Below are 21,505 nucleotides of genomic sequence, written 5' to 3'. Positions count from 1 at the left end.
GATGGCTTCCTCCTCCCTCGAAAGCACCTGTAGCATAAACCCCCAAGCCTGAAGTTAACCATTTCGGGAAGCAGGGCTGGTTTCTGAATACCCTCTGTGCCTCTTGCACTGCAAAACCCAGCCAGTATTAATCACCGTGGTATCTAGGGAGTATGTATTGCTGCATCCCTTATGATAGGACTCAGCTGTAAAAAGGTGCGGGGGTTGTGTGTGTGTCTTGTTGTTCGACCGTTAGGCAGGGGCAAGTGTCGCGTGTGCTATAAGTCTCTTTGCCTCGCTGTTGCAGAGCAGCGGGAAGGCACCTGATTCATTGTCGGCCAGACCTTCTGTCAGACCACTTCTTTTAAGAACATTCTCAGATGAGTCTAATGTGTTGTAACAGGTACCCTGTCCGAAGGAGTTGGGACGGTTTTAAAAGGCATTGATTAACCAAATGTAACCTCTCCAAATCAATTAAACTGTGGTTCTTGTAATCCTCTTGACTATCGGTGTGGGGCACCTGTCCTTGTGGAATGGAGATGCAATGCTTGGGATGCATTTTAATTTGGGGACGTTGTCCTATCCAACCTCTTCAGAATCCCGTGTGCGTACAGATTCTCTCAAACTGAAATATTTTGCAGTATGTAAACAAATCTTTCAATATAACTGATATTTTAGTCTAATGTTAACAGAAAATTTAATCTGAGAATGCAGTCAGTGAATCGTGCTAACAGTGGTTATAAAAGCTAACACTGATGTATTTACAGTGAAGTATTCAAATCTCAGCTATTAAAATGATTCCAGTATTGCATCTGAATTGTACCAAAATACCTTTTTCTAGGGTGCATGCTCTTCTGTCAGATAGAAATAAGTACATTTTAATTCATCTGCATAGATTGAAACTAAATGTGTGTACTTGTCTATGTATGTCAACATACAGTACAGCAGGCATGTCTCTGTGTCCGTATGCATATATGTACACAGAGAGCATCCTAGCACAAGTTTACTTGATTTTAAACATCGTAGTAAGCCGATAGCAGAATAAAAAAGTAAAAGTGCCTAATTAAGTTCACAGTTTCACTTTTAGTAAGATGTTACATAGCTGTGTGGTGTCTGCTGCAAACACAAAACTGCAAATTCTCTGCAAATCTCTCCTACCTTTGTACCCACACCTGCTTCTAAAGAAATCAGTTTAATCGGAATGGCAGGTCCAACAGCCAGGCTTGCCAGAGCTCCAAATGTATCTGGCATAAATCCGGGTTTCTGCTTGCCTGGGCGTTGCTGGCGAGCCGAGCGGCTGTTCCTTCCCTGCAGACGTTAGGTGGTGCTCTCCACTACCATATACTGGTGCAGACTGGTGCAGGAAGCGGCTGGACTGGGGCAGAATGGAAGCCGCAGGGGACAGCGAAGCAGATACCACTTTTAAACTTTATACGGCATTTTGCAGATTGTGCAAATTAATTTATCAACTTATTATTTGTTCCTTGGTTGTGAATGAAATTTGGCACTTTTATTGTGGTCTAATCATTCTTCTTCTCCTATAAAATGTTAAGTATTTTTTCTAAAAATAACAGAGAAAAAGCTTTCTGAGTTTGGGAATGTAATAATTGCAATACGTGTGTATTTTCCTTCTGATTTTTGCAGACTGACCCCTTTGATCTGCCTATGTTAGTCTCATACAAACGTATAGAGAATGGTTATGTGAAGACTGAAGATGCTGTTACTAATCTGGCAGAAACATATCCTCTCAGGATACTTTAAAGTGCTCCATACAAACACTGCGTATTGTCACGCTGTAGGAAAAAACCATGGTTTTAACCTAACAGTTCTTTTTAATATTGCCAAGTACAGTAAGCAGCCATGCTGATAAAGCAGTAGCCAGGGCACTGGCCCCACGGTACCTGTTTGTCTTCGGGCTTGTGGCTTCCCCACCCCTCCCCCCAAAAATTCTGCAGAATTCGACGTCGTTGGAGGCTGAGAAAGCATCTTTAGGAATTCATCCAAAACAGCATGAATTGAAGTGCAAGAGAGCAATGCCAGCCCCATTTCACACGGGGGCTTCCTCTGCCCGCTGCAGATCTGTCCGAGAGCAGCAGAGAGCTGCTGGAGTCTCTTGCTCTGCCTGACCAAAGAAGTAGCACAGACTTTAAACCCCAAACCAGCCCCTTCCAGCTCCCCAAAGGCACCGGGGAAAGAAAGCCTGCTCCTCTCAGCGCAGAAGGCTGGCTGCAGCCCTGCGAGCATCTCTGGTGGTGCTGGGGCTGCGACCCCTCGGCGGGGGGCTGCCCCCTCCCAGCGTTGGGCTGCCAGACGCGTGCGGCAGAAATACTTGAAAACTCGGGAGAAGTCTTCGCCGACGGTGCAAAGCCTTCAGTCGCGTATCCCTCCTCTGGGTACGGCTGGAAGCGGTCTGCGCTCCCTCCGCAGCCGTGGTGTCCGTGCGGAGACCCGCGGTGCTGGGAAGCGCCTGAGCATCCTCCCGCAGCCGGTTTGCTGGTGGGTTTATTCCTGATGGAGCGTGAAGAGAAGGTCATTTTCCCTCGTGTTGTGGCTGTTGGCGATGGAAGGAAGCTTTTGTGGAGGAGGAAAGAATCTCAGAAGTTGGGCTGTGCCAGACTTTCAGCCGTTTTGCCCGGGTTCCTGTGGTTGTGCTTACGTTACTGCACTGTGCAGTTGCTTCAACACTTTAAAGACCTGAGTGACGGTGTGGTCCTTGGATGATCCCAGGGGCACGGGCTGTGCCTGTAAACTTGCAGGCATATAAAACTGCATCTTGAGTTATTTGCACTAAGAAAAAAGAAGCCGGTTTAAAAATAAAAGGAAAACATGAACCTGATTTCATTTTACACTTTATTTGGTTTTTAAATTGGCATGTTCTTTTCAAATCTACCTGTACCATGGTCGTGGGAACTTTTCTCTTTAGGTTGCACACAGCAGAGGTGAGATGCCTGACTCTCGGTATTTTTTTTTTTTTTCTCTGATACTTCATATGTGGAAAAAGCAGCTTTTTTTGTTGCGTTAAGTCATAAGCAGTGACGGAGCACCCTGTGTGCCACCGCTGTCTGGTGTGAAGGTCCCCCCTCGTGCTGACTGCCCCTGGCCCTGGTGCTCTGCAGAGTGGTGCAGAGGAACTACTGTGAGAAGCGTTTAAGTCTCATTTCAGAAGTAACGAGCTCTGCGCTGCGGCTGGGTTTGGCTCCTGCTTGCTCAGGCTTTGTGTCATTTACAGGCAAAGAAACAACAGCTTGGGACTAGATGGAACATTCCCTTCATCAGATTTTGCTAACGGCGGACTATTAATTTTCAGAAGAATCGAATCTTGCTCTCTGGCTGCCACCCCTGAGGTCTGTCTTCGACTCCGGTGGAAGCAGGACACGGATCAGCTGCAGGCAAATTCTAGCGTGCATCATTAAGGACTTTGCGATGGGCCTAACCCAAGTGGGAAAGGGGTGTGTGCAGTCCCTGTGCCCGGTGGCTGCTCTTATATCACCCAGCATGGGAGGGGACGTATGGACAGGACCACTGTATTATATACGCTGCACTGGCCTCAACGCAAGTGGTGTGTGTTAGCAACCGCGGCTCAACTCCTTGCTGCATGCAAGTAAGGAGCTGCACTTCCAGCATGTGTCCCATGGGCAAAGCTTTTTTTTTCTTCTTTTTTTTTGTTTTTCCCTTTTCCTAGTTCATTTCATGGACCTAGAATTCAACTTGCAGACCTTGTCCCATTCTCAACTTTTCTTGCTAAAATGTGGTGCCTACAGATCGAGTATGCGATGAATACAATGAAGATATGCTCTATATGCCAAATCTAACCTTTCTCCTTAAATATACAGTTGCTGACTTGTGTTTACATAACCTTTAAAATGCGGGCGCTGAAATGCCTAATTCCTGTGATTCAAAACCATTCCGAGCCCAAATGGTCCCAAGCCTGACACCTTGCTTCTCGGTTAATGTTTTGTGTCCTACTCTACTCTTAGGGTCAAAGTCTGTTCCCGTGAAATTCAGCTGGAGGTTTTGCTGGTGATGTCAGTGGGAACAGAGCAAAGCTTGCCATGTATGTGTGAACTGTCCGAATAAAGCCACTTAAACGGGCTAATTTCTGCAGTCTGTTTTAAGACGGAGCCTTCTAAGAACCAAATCTTTCTCTTCCCGTTTCCAAGTGTCCTGTCTCAGGATGGAGCAAGCCATTGCAATAGCTGTACATTCAAACCCAAGGCACGCATGCTGAAAAGCGGGTTGGAACTAACGTGACGTGTCTTGAATAGCGGCTCTTTGGGGAAAATGCAGGTTTTCTTGAGCTTGGATCTTCAGCTAGTGCACTGGTGTAGTGCTGGGGATGCCAGGACAGCTGGGCTGCCCTGGACCTGCAGAAGAGCTGATCCGCATCATTCAGCAATGCCAGAAGTGAAATTCCTATTGCTGCGGATGAGTGGTGAAATCAGGGGAAACAGGAGGCCCCTTCTGGGGTTAGAGAAGGGAAGAAAAAGCGGTGATAGTAACTGTAAGGTACAAGCCAGCAGGATGCTGAAGTGGCAGTAATCCGACAGTGATGCTGTGATTGTTGTTCATGTACCATAATACACGCTGCACTGTTACAGTGCTCGTTAGTGAGCTAAAAGGTCAGTACAGGCTTATCGGTGGAAAAACTTGAAGGAAAAAAGGCTGGGTTTTTTCATAATAATTCGTTGAAGTTTAATCACTGGCTAGTGACACTGAAAGATAAGAAAAGTAATTAAGATTCCCTCTAAAACTGTTACGCGATATTGGAGGAACTTGGTGTAGTCATAGCTACTTTTCAAAAACTAATCCTAATCATTATGAGAATATTATAAATGACTTGGAATTGCATAAAAGCTTAAAATTGAATTTGTATACATACAGTTGAAAAACTTACCTAGTACTGCACCATTTATCCAATTTCCCAGCTACGGATTTTTTTTAAAAAACATGTAGTATATAGAAAGTGTAAATTATATACAGGCAATGAGAAGATACATTTTCAGCTTCTTGTAAAAAAAAAAAAAAAAAAAAGGACTGCAACCTTACATTTTTTTCACTTAAATGCGATTTTATACATTTATGTTGCTTTATATAAAAGAAATTGAATGTGAATGTTACCTTTTATGAATGCAACTTGCTCTTTTTTCATTACAGAAACTTTTGTTTGAAGTAATCAATAAACTTTGGTATGTTGTTCTGATTAATATATATTTGTTGTCTGTCTTGTCTCCTTGGATGCTCCTAGGCAATAGTTTATAATGTGGGCTTTTCCAAGGCTGTACTAGGGGGACCATCGGCATTTTCCCTGGGGGGTGGATGATGCCAGCAAGGCCGTACTTGGTTCTCTGATGTGGAGCAGCATTTGCCTAAGGAAATACTGGTTGCTTCTCATATATTTTTATTTTTCCAGCAAGGTATTAGCAATTCTGCTGGTAACAGCTGCTGCACATAGCTGGCCTACGTGCTCTAAACCTGTTTCCCTCAAAAATAATGTCAAATTAAGAAAGTGAGTCCTGTGAATTAAGTGAATAAATCAATTTACCTTTGTAGAAGAGTTGAACTCTGAGCTTTAGCTGACATTTAGGAACTGGGTAAAAAAAAAAAGCAGGTTCATGGGCCCGACTTCCATATGTGCATGAAGAGTTTTTCTTAATGCTGTGGATTGGTTCTGTGTGTCGTGGCTACCTGTAATAAGTGGGGCTTTTTTAGTTCAAAGCCTAGAAGCGCACAGATGAGGATTATTCTGTGGTTTGTAAAGTTGCTGGAGCTGGTGAAGTTCAGGCCAGATATTTGCATTGATGAAATTCCAGCAACGCATCGAAACTGTTAAAGCAAGACTCACAGTGTTTGTATAATACACAAGAAAAAATACATTGACTTAATTTTTTGTTTTTTTTTTTTTTTTAGGACATGGGTCTGATTCAAACCAAAATGTTTGTAATGAAAAACTGACAATTTGAAAAATTCTGGTTTGGCTGCTTCGATTTCTTCAGCTCCCATCAGCCACCGGAGGACAGATGGCTGTGCTATTTAAAACAAACTATAACCTTTAAGAAGCAGCTTGTACTATTGGAAACCAGATACACGCATTGAGAATCTTAATAGCCCCAGTGAGTGATAGTGAAAATCATCTGAAGAGCTGGAAAGGGTTTTACTCCGAGCTGGCTACCCATGCTGATGGGACAGAAGTAGTAAATGTAAGCGATGGGAGACGGCGCGGGTCACCCCGAAAGCGCCGAATTAGCATTTAAAACGCCTGTGTAACCCTTCATGTTAGGAAGGAGAAGCGATGTCACTTTGTAAGGTGGTTTTTAACAAGGACGGCGATTTTTTTTAAAGGTCAGGCTGTTGGCACGTGAGGGCTCCTGGCAGGCGGAGGGGCCGCGGTGTCCCCGTCCCTCCCTGTTCCCCTGCAGCCGGGGCAGGAGGAGATGGCGACCGCAGCGTCCTCGCTGCTGGGATCGGGGTTTGCTTCTTAAATCTTCACACGTCTGGGGATAACCTGCTAAGCTGGAAAATACGCTGTGGCCTGGAGAAAGGGCGTGTGTGCACCTGCGTGCGTGTTCCCTTCCAAAACCGGGGGTTGTAACAATAAATAAGGCAGGTCTGACTGACGCAGAGAAAAAGTGAGAGTGGGAGAGCAGAGAGGAGTCCTTTTTCTTGTTCACATTGACATAGCAGGTGACGTGAAGTCCTGGTCCTGCTGGAATCCGTACGGGCTTAACTGCCTTCAGTGGGGCCAGGATTTCTGCCGGGCTGCGGAGGCTCTTCTCCTCCTGGACCAGCTTAGAAAGAGCCCACGCTGGCTGGCAGCCCCGGATCGGGGCTGATGCTGCCTCGTGCACATGAAATCCTCCTAAAAACCCTGTTTATGAAAACCAACCAGAGCTTAATTACTCTCCTGCACAAGTACTTTGATGTCGCTATGCTTATTCCAGAGGTGAGCAATTCCCTTCAACATCAGCTTGACTCCAAACTACGTTCAGCCAGCTCTGTTTTTCCAGTTCTCAGCACCACCCTAAAAAAACCTAAAGCCCTTCTGTCCCGTTTTGCCCATTGGAGTTTGGGCATGGAAGACCAAGCGGCTGCTCCCCATTGCAGCTGGGGCTCAGGGGCTAAGCAAGGGGCGCGGAGCAGACGGGCAGGTGAGGAGAGGGGCAGTGGAGGAATTGCCCGGGAAAGCTGATGGGGCTAACGTGATGGCGCGGGGCAAAGGTGTTTGCAGCAGCCTTCCAGGTGGTGTAGCAGGAAAAATGGGATTTGGGCAAGCCAGGGAAAAACATTGCAACAGCTGAGCCCTGGAGTGATGAGAGCGGGGCTGAATCTCGGTGAAATTATCCGGCACCCGCAGGACTGCGTGTGAGAGCTGGGATGGAGGGCTGAATTGAGGGAGGACAAGTTAAATTACCCTATTTAACCAGAAACTCTTTTCCCCAGCAACTGTCAGAGGAAGGGTGTTTCTGAAGGAGAGACTAGGAGACGGGATGGACTGAGCTGATGGTGACAGATGGGCGTTTATCACGACACTTTCAGAAGCCGCTAACGGAGCGGTATCTCCAGCCACGCGCTGGGGCTGGAGCAGCCGCAGGCGGACTCGCTGCTCGGCCCTTGCTTTCTGCGCGGTCCCACGCTGAAGTATGAAAGCAGGAGCTTTTGGAAGTTGCAGAAATGAAACCTATGTTTTCTCCAAATTATAACAAAAATATATGCTGGGGAGAAAGAGCTGATATAATCATTCAGATCGGTCTCAAAAGGTGATCGCATCACTGTGAAGCCTCAGATCTCTGTAGCTGCCTAAAATGGAGCGTTCCTGTTCAACAAAACAGGTATTTTTGAAGGGTGATTTCTAAAAACCAAATAATGGTACCAGTCTCCACAAAACCTTCTAGCCTTTAGTCTGAAGAAAAAAAAAAAAAAAAAAGAAAAAAAAGGAAAAAAAAAGGAAAAAGAAAAAAGAAAAAAAAGAAAAAAAGAAAAAAAAAAAAGAAGAGGGTTTTGAATTTTGTTTGAGTTTTTTTTTTCCAGCCTCTGATCTGGAATTAATGCAATGAGTAGGAATTCTCCCTACACCTTCTCCCTAAGATTTAAGGATAAGGAATTGCACCTACATGAAATAAAACTCTGCAAATAGAGGTGCTGCAGGTGCTGGCGAGATTTTCGCCAGCTCTCTGAAAGGACTCCTTCCCTTCGCACACAGATGTATATGTGCCTCTCAGAGCCCTGAACATTGTTACAGGGCCTGGGTGGGAAATCCCTGAAAAAGAAATACCCGTGTTTCTGGCTGTCATTGTTTCCTTTTTATCCATCTCCTTGTTCTCTCTATCTCAGCTCATCCTTCTTTGGGCAGGCAAAGAGTAACTCTCGTCTCTGGAGGAGACAGATATGCCGAGTAGCTTCTGTCAGGGTAAAATACGAGAAGCTGGACGGTGCCTCTGCTGAATGCGTTGCTGGAACAGCTGGGCATTTGTCGTGAAATGCCTGAAATAAGGAACTGTAAGCAGCCAGGTTTCCGAAACAAGAATCTTTGTGGCCGTACGGGCTTGCATGGGAACAACAGTAAGGAAAAGCCGTGACCAGTTCTCCTTCAGTTTGAGCAAACACAGCTTTTCTGTGCTGAGACCCGGCTAATGTTGTCTTGAGCCAGCTGAATTGGCTGGAGGAGGTGCAGCTTTGGGATGTGCGGGATTCCTGCCGGCATCCACTGCTGAGGTCCAGCCTAGCCCACCCGGGGCTCAGGTAGAGTGTGTTGCCTGCAAAGATGTAATCAAAATCCAGTCTTAATCGTTTTGTCTTCTGCTCAGAGAGCAAGAAATGGATTGATTGCCAAACCTTAGGGAGAACATAGCTGTATCTTCTACCGGCTAGCTTTATTCTTCCCAAAGCCAGAGTTAAAAGTGGGTATGTATCACTCAGGGCTGGTGAGTCCCGCTTACAGCAGGGCATCCCCCGCGCAGCGGTAGAGCAAAAAAGAGACTTTGAGCACTTGTATGGGCCTCATTTCTGCATGAGCTGTTGCAGTTTAGGGTAAATACCATTCCTGTGATAAGAGTACAGAAGGGATGTGGCGTGGCTCTTTCCATGCTTATAGCCTTGCATATGGCTATTTTGTAACTACATTTTACTGCCATGCACCTGAGCTAGATTTTTTGATGAGTAACTGCACGTGAACTCCCTGTCACACAAGATGTGCTTTATGACCAGACAGAAAATTGTCTGTTCAAACTGTTAAGTTAGTGAGGATCTGCTGTGCTACGAACAAGGAGCACTGGCTGAACGGGTAGTTTTTCCTTGAAAAATTCTGTATCAGTGTAAGAAGGGACATGGTCTACCAAAAGACGGTATTTTTCATACTACCATTGTTAGACCTTGGGTCCTAAATTAATAGCCCTGACTGCTGAAGTGTTGGAAAAAGGCTGCTATTATAGTAAGGAGCATAATTAAAAGGTTGTTTTGGAAAAACAGGAACATCCACTTCTCCGTGCAGTCTTCCCGGGCAGCTCAGGCTCCTGTTGAGAATGAGCTGGCATCGTCTGAACCTCAGCATCGGGGAAACTGAGGCTGACGGGTCAGGCCAGCGCAGTGCTTAGAGCTCTGGCCAGCTTTGGCTATAGTATGGCTTAACGTAGTTCTCATAGGTTGTTCAACAAATTTGCTACAACACTACTTGCAGAGGATGAAACGACTTTTTTTATTGTTCAACGAATTTGCTAGAACGCTGCTTGCAGAGGATGAAATGACTTTTTTTTTTTTTTTTTTTTTCCTTAGAGAAGTGGTATAGGCACAAAGGCAGGGAGGAGCGGGTCCGGCTGCAGGGCGCTGTGGTGGGGACACTGGAGAGTAGCAGTAAATTTAAAAGAAAAAAAAAAAGGAAGGAAAAAAGGGGGAAAAAAGGAAAAGAAAAAATAAGGGGGGGGGAAGGAAGAAAGGGGAAAAAGGAAAGGAAGAAAAGGGGGGAAAAGGGAAGAAAAGGGGGGGAAAGGGAGAAAAGGGGGGAAGTGGAAAAAAGAGGGGAAAGGGAAAAAAAGGAAAAAGGGGGAAAAAGGAAAGGAAGAAAAGGGGGAGAAAGGGAAGAAAAGGGGGAGAAAGGGAAAAAAAGGGGAAAAGGGGGGTGGGAAAAGGCGGAAAAAGGCCAAGAGGCCGAGGGCGCGGGAGGCGGCGGCGGCACCGGGGCCGCGGCTCGGGCAGCGGGCGGCCGCCGGGGCGGCGCGGGGGGCGGGCGGGGGGCGGGCGGAGGCGGCGGCGGCGGCGGCCGCTTCCCCCGGCCCCGCCTCGGCGGCCGCGCGGGCCCGGGGCGGCGGCGGCGGCGGAGCGGTGCCGGCGGCGGAGCGCTGCCGCGGGGCATGGCCCTGGCCCCGGCCCCGGCCCCGGCCCCGGCCCCGGCCCCGGCCGGTCCCCCGCCGGGGGGCACCTCGGCCGGGGAGATGGAGCGCTACTACTGCCTGCTGCGGGCCGCCGCGCTGCTGGAGGCCGCCGCCGCCGCCGGTGAGTCCCGGGGGCTGGCGGACCCCGAGGGGCCGGGTGTCACGGGTGTGCGGGGACCCCGCGGGTGGCGAAGGGTTTTCCCTGGACATCCCTAAGGAGCCGGGAGAGCCGGAGCCCCGCACCGGGGCGGTGGGAGCCCACCGGTGCTCGGCTGCTCACCGGCCGGCAGCCGGCTCTGAGCGGCGGCGGCGGGCGGCAGGGCGGGCAACCGTGTTGGTGCTCGAGTGTTTGTGGGTCCTGCCGAGGAAGCAGCCTCTGGGAGGGTTGGTTGCGGGAGGGGTGCCGAGCGCTTGGGGGTGTCACTGGTTTCGGTGGGGTGCGCGGTCGGTGTAGAACGGCCTCGGTTTTTCAAGGAGAAGCGGTTTCGCCTTGTGCTGCCGGCGTGTCCTTCGTGTCGTTGGAACGCGTGGCTCAAAAGGCGTTTTGGAGGAAGGGGATTGTTTTCGGTGAGCAGAAGGCTGTTTGCCAGTGCCGGTCCCCTGCGCAGGTTCCCCGTGGCCGAAACTAAAGGAGTCTTCCCTGGGAAGTTGCATCTTAGCCTGATGGTGTGCCCTTTCCCAGTATCTGAAGTAGAAAAGCAGTGGATGTGTGTAAGGCGTGTGTCCCTGTTAGACACCCCCTCATCCCTCCCTCATTCCTTGGTCCTTAAACATCGCTTAATCCCAGGCTGCGCTGGGGATGGCACAGAGTCGTAATGATGTTGCTGTGGTTATATGGCTGCACACCCTTAATGTGAGAAGCAAATGCAATCTGATCCCTTACCCTCAGGCTGTAAGCTGCTCTTGTGCTTCAACTGTGTTTCCTTTGATGGACAACGATCTGCTCATAAACTGTTCGGAGGCCCGACTTTTTTGTTATTCTGTTTTCTTGTGGGGAGCAGGTTTTTTTGCAGAGATGTCGTTCATAATCCAGGAGAGGTAGGGACATCTTGGGTGACTCCATCCTCGCTAGAGGATGCCTACCTTGTCAGGAGGCGAAGGCACTCATCAGTCCTTATTTGTTCACAGCTGGCAGAGTGCTTGGAGCCGTGCCAGGCACAAAAATGACACACTGACCCAAAAAAAGCTTCCAGCCTAATTCCAGTTTCCTTGACCTCTTTGCAAAGCGCAGTTTGGGGTGCGGGAGGAATTTATCTGGGGGTAAGTCAGTCACAGGTGAGGACTTCACCAATGTGTCACCTGCTTCTCAGGAGCTGCATGTGTACGTGCTCTTCTGGGATGATGCCCACCACAGCACCTTCCACTCTGCTGTGGGCTGTGCTGCCCACCGGACCCGTGCTGACCTCTTTGTTTGCCCACACCCTGCAAATCGGGTAGGAAAATGTAGGCAGGGGTGATGGTGGTCAGTTAGCGAAGGATGCTACTTGAACAGATGTGGTTAAAAAAAAGTCTGATCCTCCCGGTGCTGGTGTCGGTGATGAAACACCCACGCCGCTTGAAGAGGAGCTGGGTGACACAGGGATGGGGACACAGATGGTGAATGTTTTCTATGAACGATGTAATGGAAACCGGGTGAAAGCAGGCAGCAGGTTTCTTGTGAGCATGAGCCCTGTCTTCTAACCAGCTCTTGGCAGATGACCTTTGTATAATGCTCATACCAAATCAAAATATCTCCACAAAGGCGCCCTTGTGTCGTTATAGCTGCAGGATCTGGACACGTGATTTGGTATCTACATGGATTCTTAAAATGAGATATTGAAAATGATACAAAGTTGAGTAAGGTTCCCCAAATCATGAGATTAAAAATAAATCAAAAGGTTTTTTTCCTCATTGCTGATTTCTGAGTGTTCAGCCTGATCTGGGACCGTGTTTTAACCATTTCCCTTCACGCATCAGTACTGGGAACTTGTCGGTCTGTTCTAGTAGAAGGTGATGTTTCCCCCGTATCTGCCTTGCGGTAAGATAGAAGCCTATATAAATCCCAAGCCTTTTACAGCCATTCTCGTCTCTAAAATAGCTTGGGCTCCCTCGGAGAGCTGCAGGAGTACAGGGCCAGCAGCCTCCGAAAGCTCTGCGCCACTATCGGTCCAGACCCCTTTGGGTGGACCACGGAGGAGTAGTAGTCTGGGAGCAGTCAGTAGTACGTGGGACGTGCTTCCTCTCCCTACATCCCATTTGCTACAACTGCAGCTTAATGGTTTATCATTCATTTACCAGGACGAAAGTGAAGTGACAGCAGGGCTGTGTGGGAGGGAAGCAACTGAAGTGTAAAATATGGTGGGGGAAAGAAAGAGCCTTCCAAAGCGCTGTCTTTGCCACTGAACTGGAGGATGCTTGGAGACACGGAGTTTCCGCCGTGTGCCTGGAGATGGGGAGTTCAGAGCTCGGGTATGGTTGCTGGTCATGCTGCTGGTAGGAGCCTTCTGTTAAAGTCGGTTTTGGCAAGTAGGACTTGCGAGGAAATCCCAGAGCCACAAACCAGGCGAGTGCCCTCAGCCTTGTCCTGCAAACGGGCAACTTTGTGCTGACTGACACATGTCACCATGACGGTGGTCGTTTTGGCACGTGTGATGAGCACCGCTCGGGTGCCACGCTCCTCAGCTCGCTCCGCTGCCAAAGCCTCTATCATCTCATCCGCCAGCTTCCCTAATGCAGTAGAATTGAAGGCCGTTGCAAAATTGGGGGCAGAGGAACACGAGCGCGAGTTGCTGTGGTGGCAGTGGCTGGATAGGGCTGCCTTGTCTTCAGAATCCCTTTTCCCCCCGGGTGATGCTAGACGTGGATTTACAGCAGGGCTGAGTCAGGAGCTCCCCGGGGCAGAGTTGTTCCCTGGGAACCCGCACTGGCTGAGCCGCCTGCGAGGTGCAATTATCCATTTGCTGCTCCGTGGGTGTCTGTCCAAGGGCTGGGTGGTGTGAGACAGACGGCGAGCGCCAGCGATATCCTCCCGCCTCGCACTTTCCATGCCACTGACCTTCTCCTGCCTCAGGAAAGTGGTTAGCTGGATTTGGAGATGTGCTTTTGCTCAACAGGGGAATGCCAGAATCGAGCATTTCCATTTTCGATCCAGGAGAAATTGTTTTTAGTTTCCCTCACTTTGCAGCAGAGTTTCCAGGTGATGCCATTGTGGCAACCTGGCTGTACGATTTAGTTTCCTGGCTATACGGGCTATGAAAGCAAATAAATTGTTCCAGTGACTTCAGTGAACTTAATTCCAGGTTCCTAGGCAGGTAATGGAGCCCAAGGATTTACTGCTGTTACATCTCCCAGGAGTTACTTTGTGCACAAAGCTGGAATTTGGCTTGGAAAAAACAATGCTTGCATAGTATTGCATGATGGTGGGAAAGTTGTTGATGCGTGTATGTTTTTATTTGGCTTTAGAAGTCTTCTGTGCTGAATGGGCTCTGGTTTGGAGGCTGCTGATGTTGGCTGGGAAGGTGTGTACTGCTGACAGATGCTAAACATGCCTTCCCCTGCACAGCTGGCAAACGTGCCCCGGTGCTGATGGGCAAACACCTGCAGATGCTTTCCTGAGTCTCTCGTAAGGGTGGAGTGACTGGAATAGGAGAAAATTAGAAGTACGTTGAAGCTCCTAAGTATTGGAAATGCAAGAAACTAGATTTTCTCAACTCCCACGCTGCGTTTGAATCTACAAGGGTGGGTGTTGAGAAACTTTTATTGCGTTTCTTGCAATAGACGTAAATTCATGTATAGTTGAGCTGGCTTTTATCTTTGCCAGTTTTTGCTTAGTTTGGGGTGATATGAGAAGATAGTTTTTTTGATTGGACGTGAAAACATCAGAGCATCCAGTATTTTGTTCCCTCACGTTAGCAGATTAGCCACAGCAATAACAGGAGATAACACGTGAGCCCGGTTGCCATTCAGTTTACTTTTGCTTCATCTTTTCTGAGCAAAGCTGCCACAGTTTACCAGCTGTTAAATCTAAATTGGAAGAGATTGCCCCCCACAAAACTGCGTGGTCCCCAGCACACGGGGACACCCTGGACCTTTTAACCTCCCCTGAGCATCCTCCTCCTCGCTGGCAGCATGGCTCAGCCCCAGCTCCCAGGGACCCTTCTGCTCAGTCCAGCTCCCAAAATTGTATCGGAGGATGACGTTCCCATGCATGTGGGATCCGTAGCTGGCTGCGCCTTGTCCCGCTGGCAGCAATGGCCCCGTGGTCAGCAGGAACGATTTGCCGGTTTTGTGTGTCAGTGAGTGACCGCAGCTGTGCCATGCCGGTGCCCTGGGCGCTCCTGCTCCTTCGCAGCCAGCATTCCCCTGCCAGCAGTTGCTGGAGGGATGCCTGGGAGCGGAAGGCTCCTTCCCCTGGGCTCGCAGGCTCGGCTGTGGGGCCTGATCCAGGGTTTCTCTGCACACTCCTGGACACGGTGCCATCCGATGCCTCTTCGGCTGGGCCGATCAGCTCCTATTGTAAGGTGATGATTTGGCTGGTCCCGTGAGGACGTTCCTCCGTGGGACGGGCATGCTGCCTGATGATGGTCCACAAGCCTGGACTGTCCTGAGTTAACATTTTCTCCCTATTTCTTATCTTTTTTTTTTCTTTCACAGCAGTTTCTTTTGCATTTTTCCTCTTATCCTCAGTGTATATACAGTGTATATACATCTAAGCCTTTTGAAAAGGTCATTCTAGTTTTTCAGAAGCTTCACTTTTTTCTTTTGCTGTATGGTTTCTTAGCCAAGCACGCTCCCAGGTTTGGGTGATGGGGATGTGTGTCTGCACCGAAGCATCGACTGCAGATAAGCCCCAGAAGGCCTCGGCGGAGAAGCACCACCACTAGGTCAGAAGCGAGGACCATCTGGTGCCGTATCCTACCTCCTACGCTGTGCCAGAGTGGGTGCTTGGGGAGAAGTAAAAGAAAGAGCTTGCGAACAGAGTGAGCCTTTCCTTAAAATATCCTCCCCAGTCTGACAATGGAAAATTTAAGGAGTCCTTGAATCTGGCATGGTGACCAACCCGTCACGCCTAGCGATGGACTAACCCTCCTGGGGCTTTCCACAGCCTTTTTGAATCCCTGGGTGTTTTTGATGTGTTTCTGCCTGGCGTGACTGCCTCAATTTCCCATCTGTGACATGAGATGATGCTCCTGGTGAAGCTTAAATCATGATTTTCTCTGGGGCACGCTCACATGCAGGCAGTTACTGCGGCAATACTGTGTTCGTGCCCACGTGGCTGTGGAGGCTGGTGGCTGTACTGGAGAGCTGGTGCCGGTGTCTGTCCTGCACGGGGCACGGCTTTGCAGGGGCCGGGTCCCTTTGAAACGGTGGCATGGTGGCTGCTGCTGTGCGTCTGTCCCGTCTGGCTCTGAAGGAGGCATTTTCCTCCTTCATCTCCAACGCCTCCGTAGCGAGCTCTCCGAGGGCCACCCGTGCATCACTGGGCTCCCGGCAGCTCCTGGGGTGGCCCCGCTGCCACCTGTAGCCTGGGGACCAGGGTGTGCTGCCAGCACCTGAGACACCAGCTCCCTCTAAATACACCCTGTCTGTCCACAGCTCCCACCATCTTCCTGGGGTGCAGCAATTCACGTGGCTCTACCATTCCTTGCCCCCCCGTATTGTACTGATGCTCTTCCCAGGAGGCGTTTGAGATGGCAGCTCAGCCACCCTGTAGAAGCGGGTTTCGCAAGTGCCTCTGCCAAGTCAAGGATTTACCGAGAGATTCATGTGTGGTAGGTGGAGGTTTGCCATCAGGCTATTGACAGAACTGGCCGAGGAGCCACATCATCTTCCTCAGGATCAATACATCACGTCTTCCAGAAAAATAGGCATTTATAAACCTGATCTAATTGCTAATCTTTCCCTCCAAATGAAAACCTGGTTTCGACTGGCTGTAGTTACGAAGCAGGTGTCTGCGGGCTGAGCCCGGAGCTCGGGGGGATGCAGATGCTCTCGTGCAGCCTCCGGCCGCAGCGGGGTGCGAGCCGTCCCCGCGGGCAGGGGCGGACAAAAGGGCTTGCAGCAGTCAAGGGTATTGAAGCTTTTTGCCATAAATGTTTTAATGGGTCTTTTGTGTCGCTCGCTTGGCACGGGGAATGGCTGCGCCACCTGGAATTACAAACTGTTGAATGTGCCAGGTTTTAGTGCAGCAGCAGAAATTGTTCTTATGCTGAGACGGCTAAAGGTGAATTTTCTCCATGTGGTTCCTCTGGACAGCAACAGTGCCTCGTCTTTGCAACAGGTACCCCCGGTGACAAGAGTGTATATGTGTCAGGGCAGGACGCGTGAGCAGCTGAGCGTGGTTTTGGTGCGTACGAGGGTGTGTGCAGCTCAGAGTTGCTGTTAGAAATGACTAATGATTACATATATAGCTTCTGCAACGTACCTGAGATCACTTGCAAATGCAGAAGAGGACCACAGCAGTTTTTGCACTTTGCACGATCAAGTCTCTGTTTCTTTAGCAGCTGAACTTCTTGGGTGTGGAGAGAAGGAAATTTGTTTGATGCAGGGTATGCTTTACTGCAGAGTATTCCTCACATGGGGAAAAGGTCCCCACAGTTCTAAATCTGTGGCCAGGCTGTTACCTCAGCTATAAAGGTGTAATTGCAGCGTAAGGCTGTTAACCCCCCTGTGCTCTGCAGCTTTGGATGACTTTGGTGGAACCGAGTAGAAATGTCTTTTTTTATTAGCAGGCCCCTCTGGTTTTCTGCCCTATGGATCTTTAGAAGTCCTTGCTGTGGGACCTGCGAGCCCCTGTGAGCCAGTGTGCTGCAAATTCACTTGTAGGGAGAAAAGATCCCTTGGCCTCAGGTCCCCAGGGAGGAAGCCACCGAGTCCTGGCTGGTGGACTTCACGGCTGATCCCAAGACTTTCAGTTCGTTGGTGCATCCAGAAACCAGTCCCGTGGGTTGTGGAGACCTTTTCTTTGCCCAGCTGTGCAGGTTAGTCCAACACCATCCAACGGTTAGTTCAACAGGGTTTCTAATAGCCGCCCTCCGATGCCAGCTCTTGCACAACCCGTATGGACGTGGACACCTACAACGGCCTGATGGATGGGGGCTGCGGGGGCTTTTCGGCTCCTGTCATCAGACACGCTCGTGGCCCTTTGCTAACGCCGTATCCTGCTGGCACTTGTGCCTGTTCCTGTTTGCAAATGAAGAACCGAAGCCATGGGAGACGCGATTTGCTCCCGGCTATAAAAGAGTTTAGTCTCAAAGCCAGGAAGCAGCCTCAGGACCTTGGCTGTCGGTTCCCTGCTCAGCACAGGTCCTGTAAAGAAGCTTTTGGTGAATACAGCAGGCCTTGTTGAGGAGCACAACGTCCTATTCTCCGCTACGCGTTCTCTAATGAACGTGCAGTTCAGCGCGGTATCTCTATCAGCATCCCGCTGCCTGGCCAGCCGCCAGCCCCTCCTGGCTCCGGTTCCCACAAACTCTGTGTAAACACCTGCTCTGCCTGTACGCAGCGTCGGATCCTGTTCCCGGGCAGGTACGGAGGAGGATGGAGAGGCAGGAGAGTGGATCCGGTGATGTGGAAATTAGAATCCTACTCCAGGTATAAGCTTGTTGGGGAAGGCACCGCTTGGAGATGGCGAAGGTGAGGCACGATCCCCGGGAAGATACGGGCTGAAGCGGTGCCCGGGCAGTAACAGCGGCTGCCTGCGTGCCTGCGTGCTCCTGCCCTGCTCCTTCCCCGCAGCCAGGGACAGGCGCTTTGTCTCTGGGCACCGTGCTGTTGGACAGGCTTTGTGTAGACCACATGCAAGCATGCCGTTCACAGCGGGGCAGTTTGCAGGCAGTATAAAATAGTATTTTTTTCTCTGATAACTCCCTCTGTCTTGCTTTCTGGACATGGTGTGCTGATAGGAAGAATGGCGATGTTTCTTGTTGTGTATTGGGTTGAATCCAAAGTCTTTTGAAATTGCTCAGTGAGAAAGCAGGGTGAGGCTCAGCCACTCGCCGGCTAGGACACACAGCAGGGCGATGGAGACTTGGGTTTCCTGCAGCAAGCTGGGGCCCTGACTGCTGCTGTTGGATGGATTTCTGTCATTTTTCCTCTTTGGCTTTTGCAGATAATTATATTTCAAGTGAAACTGTTCCCCTCATCCAAAGTGAGTGCCCCAAATGATGGGCTGCAGGGTCACTCCTTCTGAGTGTTTCGAGTGAGTATAACAATCTGGACTGAAATAAGGGGAAAAATTGCAGGGTGGTGCATTGGTCTTCCTCCTCAGATACAGGGCTGTGTTTCTATTCTTTGCCCCAATGAATATTTAATTTTGCAACATGGAGCAACTTCAGCAGGAGAAGCTGAAAGGGCTGCCCTCTGCGTCGCACTGGGTCCACGGTTGGGGTACTCTGCTCTAAGGGATTTCTGTTCCCACTCCTGCACAAAGCAGATGAGACGGGCATGACTTACTCCTCACGCCCAGCCTAGCTTGTGCTCCGTGGGCTGTTCTGGGAGGCTCGCACCGACGCTGGCCTCGGGCAGGGGTGCCTGTGGCAGCTGGAAGAAGCCCTGCTCATTGAAACTCCCCGAGCACCAGACCTTCTTGCAAACGCTGTTGGTTTATGTAGGTCCGTGTTATGGGCATCGTTAGCCTCAAAGGAACTTGTGGAGGCAGGTGGGTCTTCTGGCGGTGGGACAACCTGAGACAGATGCTGGCTGATGGCCCCAGTTAGCCCAGAAGGTCACCGGGGGAAGTGGAAATAGGCTACAAATGTGCTGATTTGCAGGCTCCCTTGACACCAAATAAATGCTGCTTCGTTGGGTGTAGAAGTCCAAATGGACAAGCAGCCGAGAACAAGCAGATCGTGGAGAAGCTCAATGTGATCCTCTACCCTTTTCATTTGATTTACTTCAGTTTTGTTTCCTAGACTACGGCAGCAACCCTCACATGAAAAGCTGCTATTCTTCATTTACAACAAAGCCATCTCCAAATGGATTTTATAGATGCAAACAATATTTGGTCAGTGTTGTGAAGTTTAAGGCGCTATTACATCAGCTTGGCAGATGCGTTACACAGCTGCTGTCTGCAGATGCTGTGGGCCTGCAAAGTTTTGAAAAGAAAAGAAAACAATAGTTACCAAAGAGCAAAGCACTTCAGAGTTTAATTGAGTTTTACGAGGGGAATTTGGACTCGGACTGTAGCTGTCCCCTCTCTGAATGTCACTGCAGACCTCCACTGTACGTGAAAGTCCTGCTGTGCTTGAATCGCCTCGAAGGGGAAGCTCGCTAACAATAAGCATCATTCTTACAACTGCAGTCTGTGCAATGGCCTTGAGATACGGTCCTATGGAGAGGACCTAGAAAAATGTTCTGGACTGTGTAAACCAAATGATGGGGACAGGACAGATTCAACAGGGTTCCCTGCTGAGGAACAGGGAGTTCTCATTAGTTTGTCTCAGAGGGGTAGGGAGCTCTGTATTTCCCCTTTGTCTTTTCCCTGCTTGGCTTCATGTGTCCTCCAAAACTCTGTGTCATGGCAACGATCTCTGTAGAGGAGTCTCTGAATGTAATAATTGCAGCAGCATTTTATAAATATCCAGCTTAGAGCCTATATAAAAAATGTTACTACACTGTTCTGACAATTTATCGTCCAGATGATGCTTCTTTTAGTAAGACCCTAAAGCCTGAGGTCATACCAACTGTGTGGAGTTAGCAGCATAGTTTATAAAGTGCTCTGGGATGCTGTAACACGGGGGGGTTCAGGCTTGATTTTATAACAGCACAGCTCCATTCTGTAGCAGCTGATGATCACAAAGCCTCCTTTTAAGAGAAACGAGTGGACTTGCCTGAAACCTTGACTTCCTCCGCCTTGTGCCAAGTGAGATGCAGGCTGGCCGTGCTGTGCATAGCCAGTGCTGGGCAGTACCCTGGGGTCTTTTCTGTACTGTCCCAAGAGTGTCCTTCAAATAGGAAATCCCCAGTTTGCTAATGAACATCAACTGAAAGCCTCGTTTGAGAAGCGGATATCTTTGGTGCCCCACTGCCTTTCACTGCTCTTTTTCCAGAGACTAGTATTTGAGGACAGAGGTCATGCTTCTCTGCAGGATTTACAGTAACATCCAACTGGCGTGCCGCAGGCACAGCAGCACGCTTGTGAATTCGATGCCAGCACTTGATTTTTTCCCTAACGTGTGCCCAGGAGGTTGAGTTCGATGGCCAATGCAGAGCGAGCGATGAGTTGGCCAAGGAGCGGCTCTCATGGCACCACAATCAGCCTGTTGTTGTGCCTTGACCTTACCAAAGGGCAGCCGTCCTGCTCCTCCGTCGCTTCTTGGATTCTCCTACCCCTCAGGAGATGGGGAGGGTTTGTAAGGGAAATGCTCCCTGAGCCTTCACTGCCTGAAGTAAATTCCTCCCACCTAGTTTTTCCTCAAATGAGTTATTTTGGGTGCTCAACTTGGGAATGCTCGGAAGGGCCTGATTTCCTGAGGGTGCTGAGTGCCCTCTTCTGAAAATGGCATCCCTTGAGAGGCAAGAAACTCAAAGTCATAAGGGTGCTGTAGGAATCTGAGTCTCCACCTTTGTGCCAAAGTCGAGGGTGAAACTTTCAGTGGAATAAAATGTTGGGGAGCAGGGTCCTTGCTGGAAACCATGACTCCCGTGCGTGGTGGGAACCCCCATCCTACCGTGCTTTGCCCCTCAAACCCAGAAATGCCAGGTCCACTTGCCGTCATGGCCCACCAGTACTTGCTTGGCTGGCAGGCTGTGCGGGATGGGGGTTGCCTGCGCCCACGTTTGCAGAGGTCACAGCACAGCGAGTCTTACTGCGGCCCCCCAGCACAGGTGGGATTAAAACATCAGTTGGTTTTTACAGTTTCCAGGATGATCGTTGGGAAATTGCAGCTAAGAGAGATGTGAGAGAATAAGCACCAGGCTCTGGGGTTAGAGTATGCATTTTTGAGATGATATTTCTTTTCTGGAAAGCAAAGTTTGAAAATAGCAGTGGAAAAATGCTACTTTTTTTTCCAGCTGTGGTTGTCTCCGGCTTAGTTTAAGGCTGCAAGTTGTTAGGTCGTTCTCAGTGAGAAAACATCTTGTGAAACTTTTTAATTAACTGATTTTTTTTTTTTAACCATGCAAAGGTTAACCCCCTTTTCCCAGCCTGTTCCCTGGACAGCTATCAATAAACCAGCATTTCCCTC

The 21,505-nt window shown here is 49.5% G+C and overlaps 2 protein-coding genes across 13 annotated transcripts in view; both read left to right on the top strand.

The window, feature by feature from the left end:
• ATP11C (ATPase phospholipid transporting 11C) overlaps positions 1–5,187 on the top strand; it is a 58,873-nt gene extending 53,686 nt beyond the window's left edge. For 4 of the 10 annotated variants that reach the window (XR_008239055.1, XR_008239056.1, XR_008239054.1 and 1 more), the window contains 2 exons: positions 287–382; positions 1,624–1,662. Coding sequence is in view for 5 of the 10 variants with exons in the window: in XM_052813191.1 (XP_052669151.1) it covers positions 287–379 (93 nt within the window). In the remaining 5 variants the exon portion in view is untranslated. Of the gene's footprint in view, positions 1–286 lie in introns of all 10 variants that reach the window. The other 6 variants (XM_052813193.1, XM_052813194.1, XM_052813189.1 and 3 more) reach the window with 3 other exon arrangements.
• A 5,085-nt stretch (positions 5,188–10,272) lies between these two features.
• The window catches only part of MCF2 (MCF.2 cell line derived transforming sequence), a 60,880-nt gene continuing 49,647 nt past the window's right edge, over positions 10,273–21,505 (top strand). For all 3 annotated transcript variants that reach the window (XM_052813551.1, XM_052813549.1, XM_052813550.1), the window contains exon 1: positions 10,273–10,461. In XM_052813551.1, the coding sequence (XP_052669511.1) occupies positions 10,320–10,461 (142 nt within the window). In that variant the 5' untranslated portion in view covers positions 10,273–10,319. The remainder of the gene's footprint in view (positions 10,462–21,505) is intronic.

This window comes from Harpia harpyja, chromosome 18, assembly GCF_026419915.1.
Source record: "Harpia harpyja isolate bHarHar1 chromosome 18, bHarHar1 primary haplotype, whole genome shotgun sequence".
NCBI lineage: Eukaryota > Metazoa > Chordata > Aves > Accipitriformes > Accipitridae > Harpia > Harpia harpyja.
Note: the sequence above shows the minus strand (reverse complement) of the source record. Positions and strands in the feature narration are given on the sequence as shown.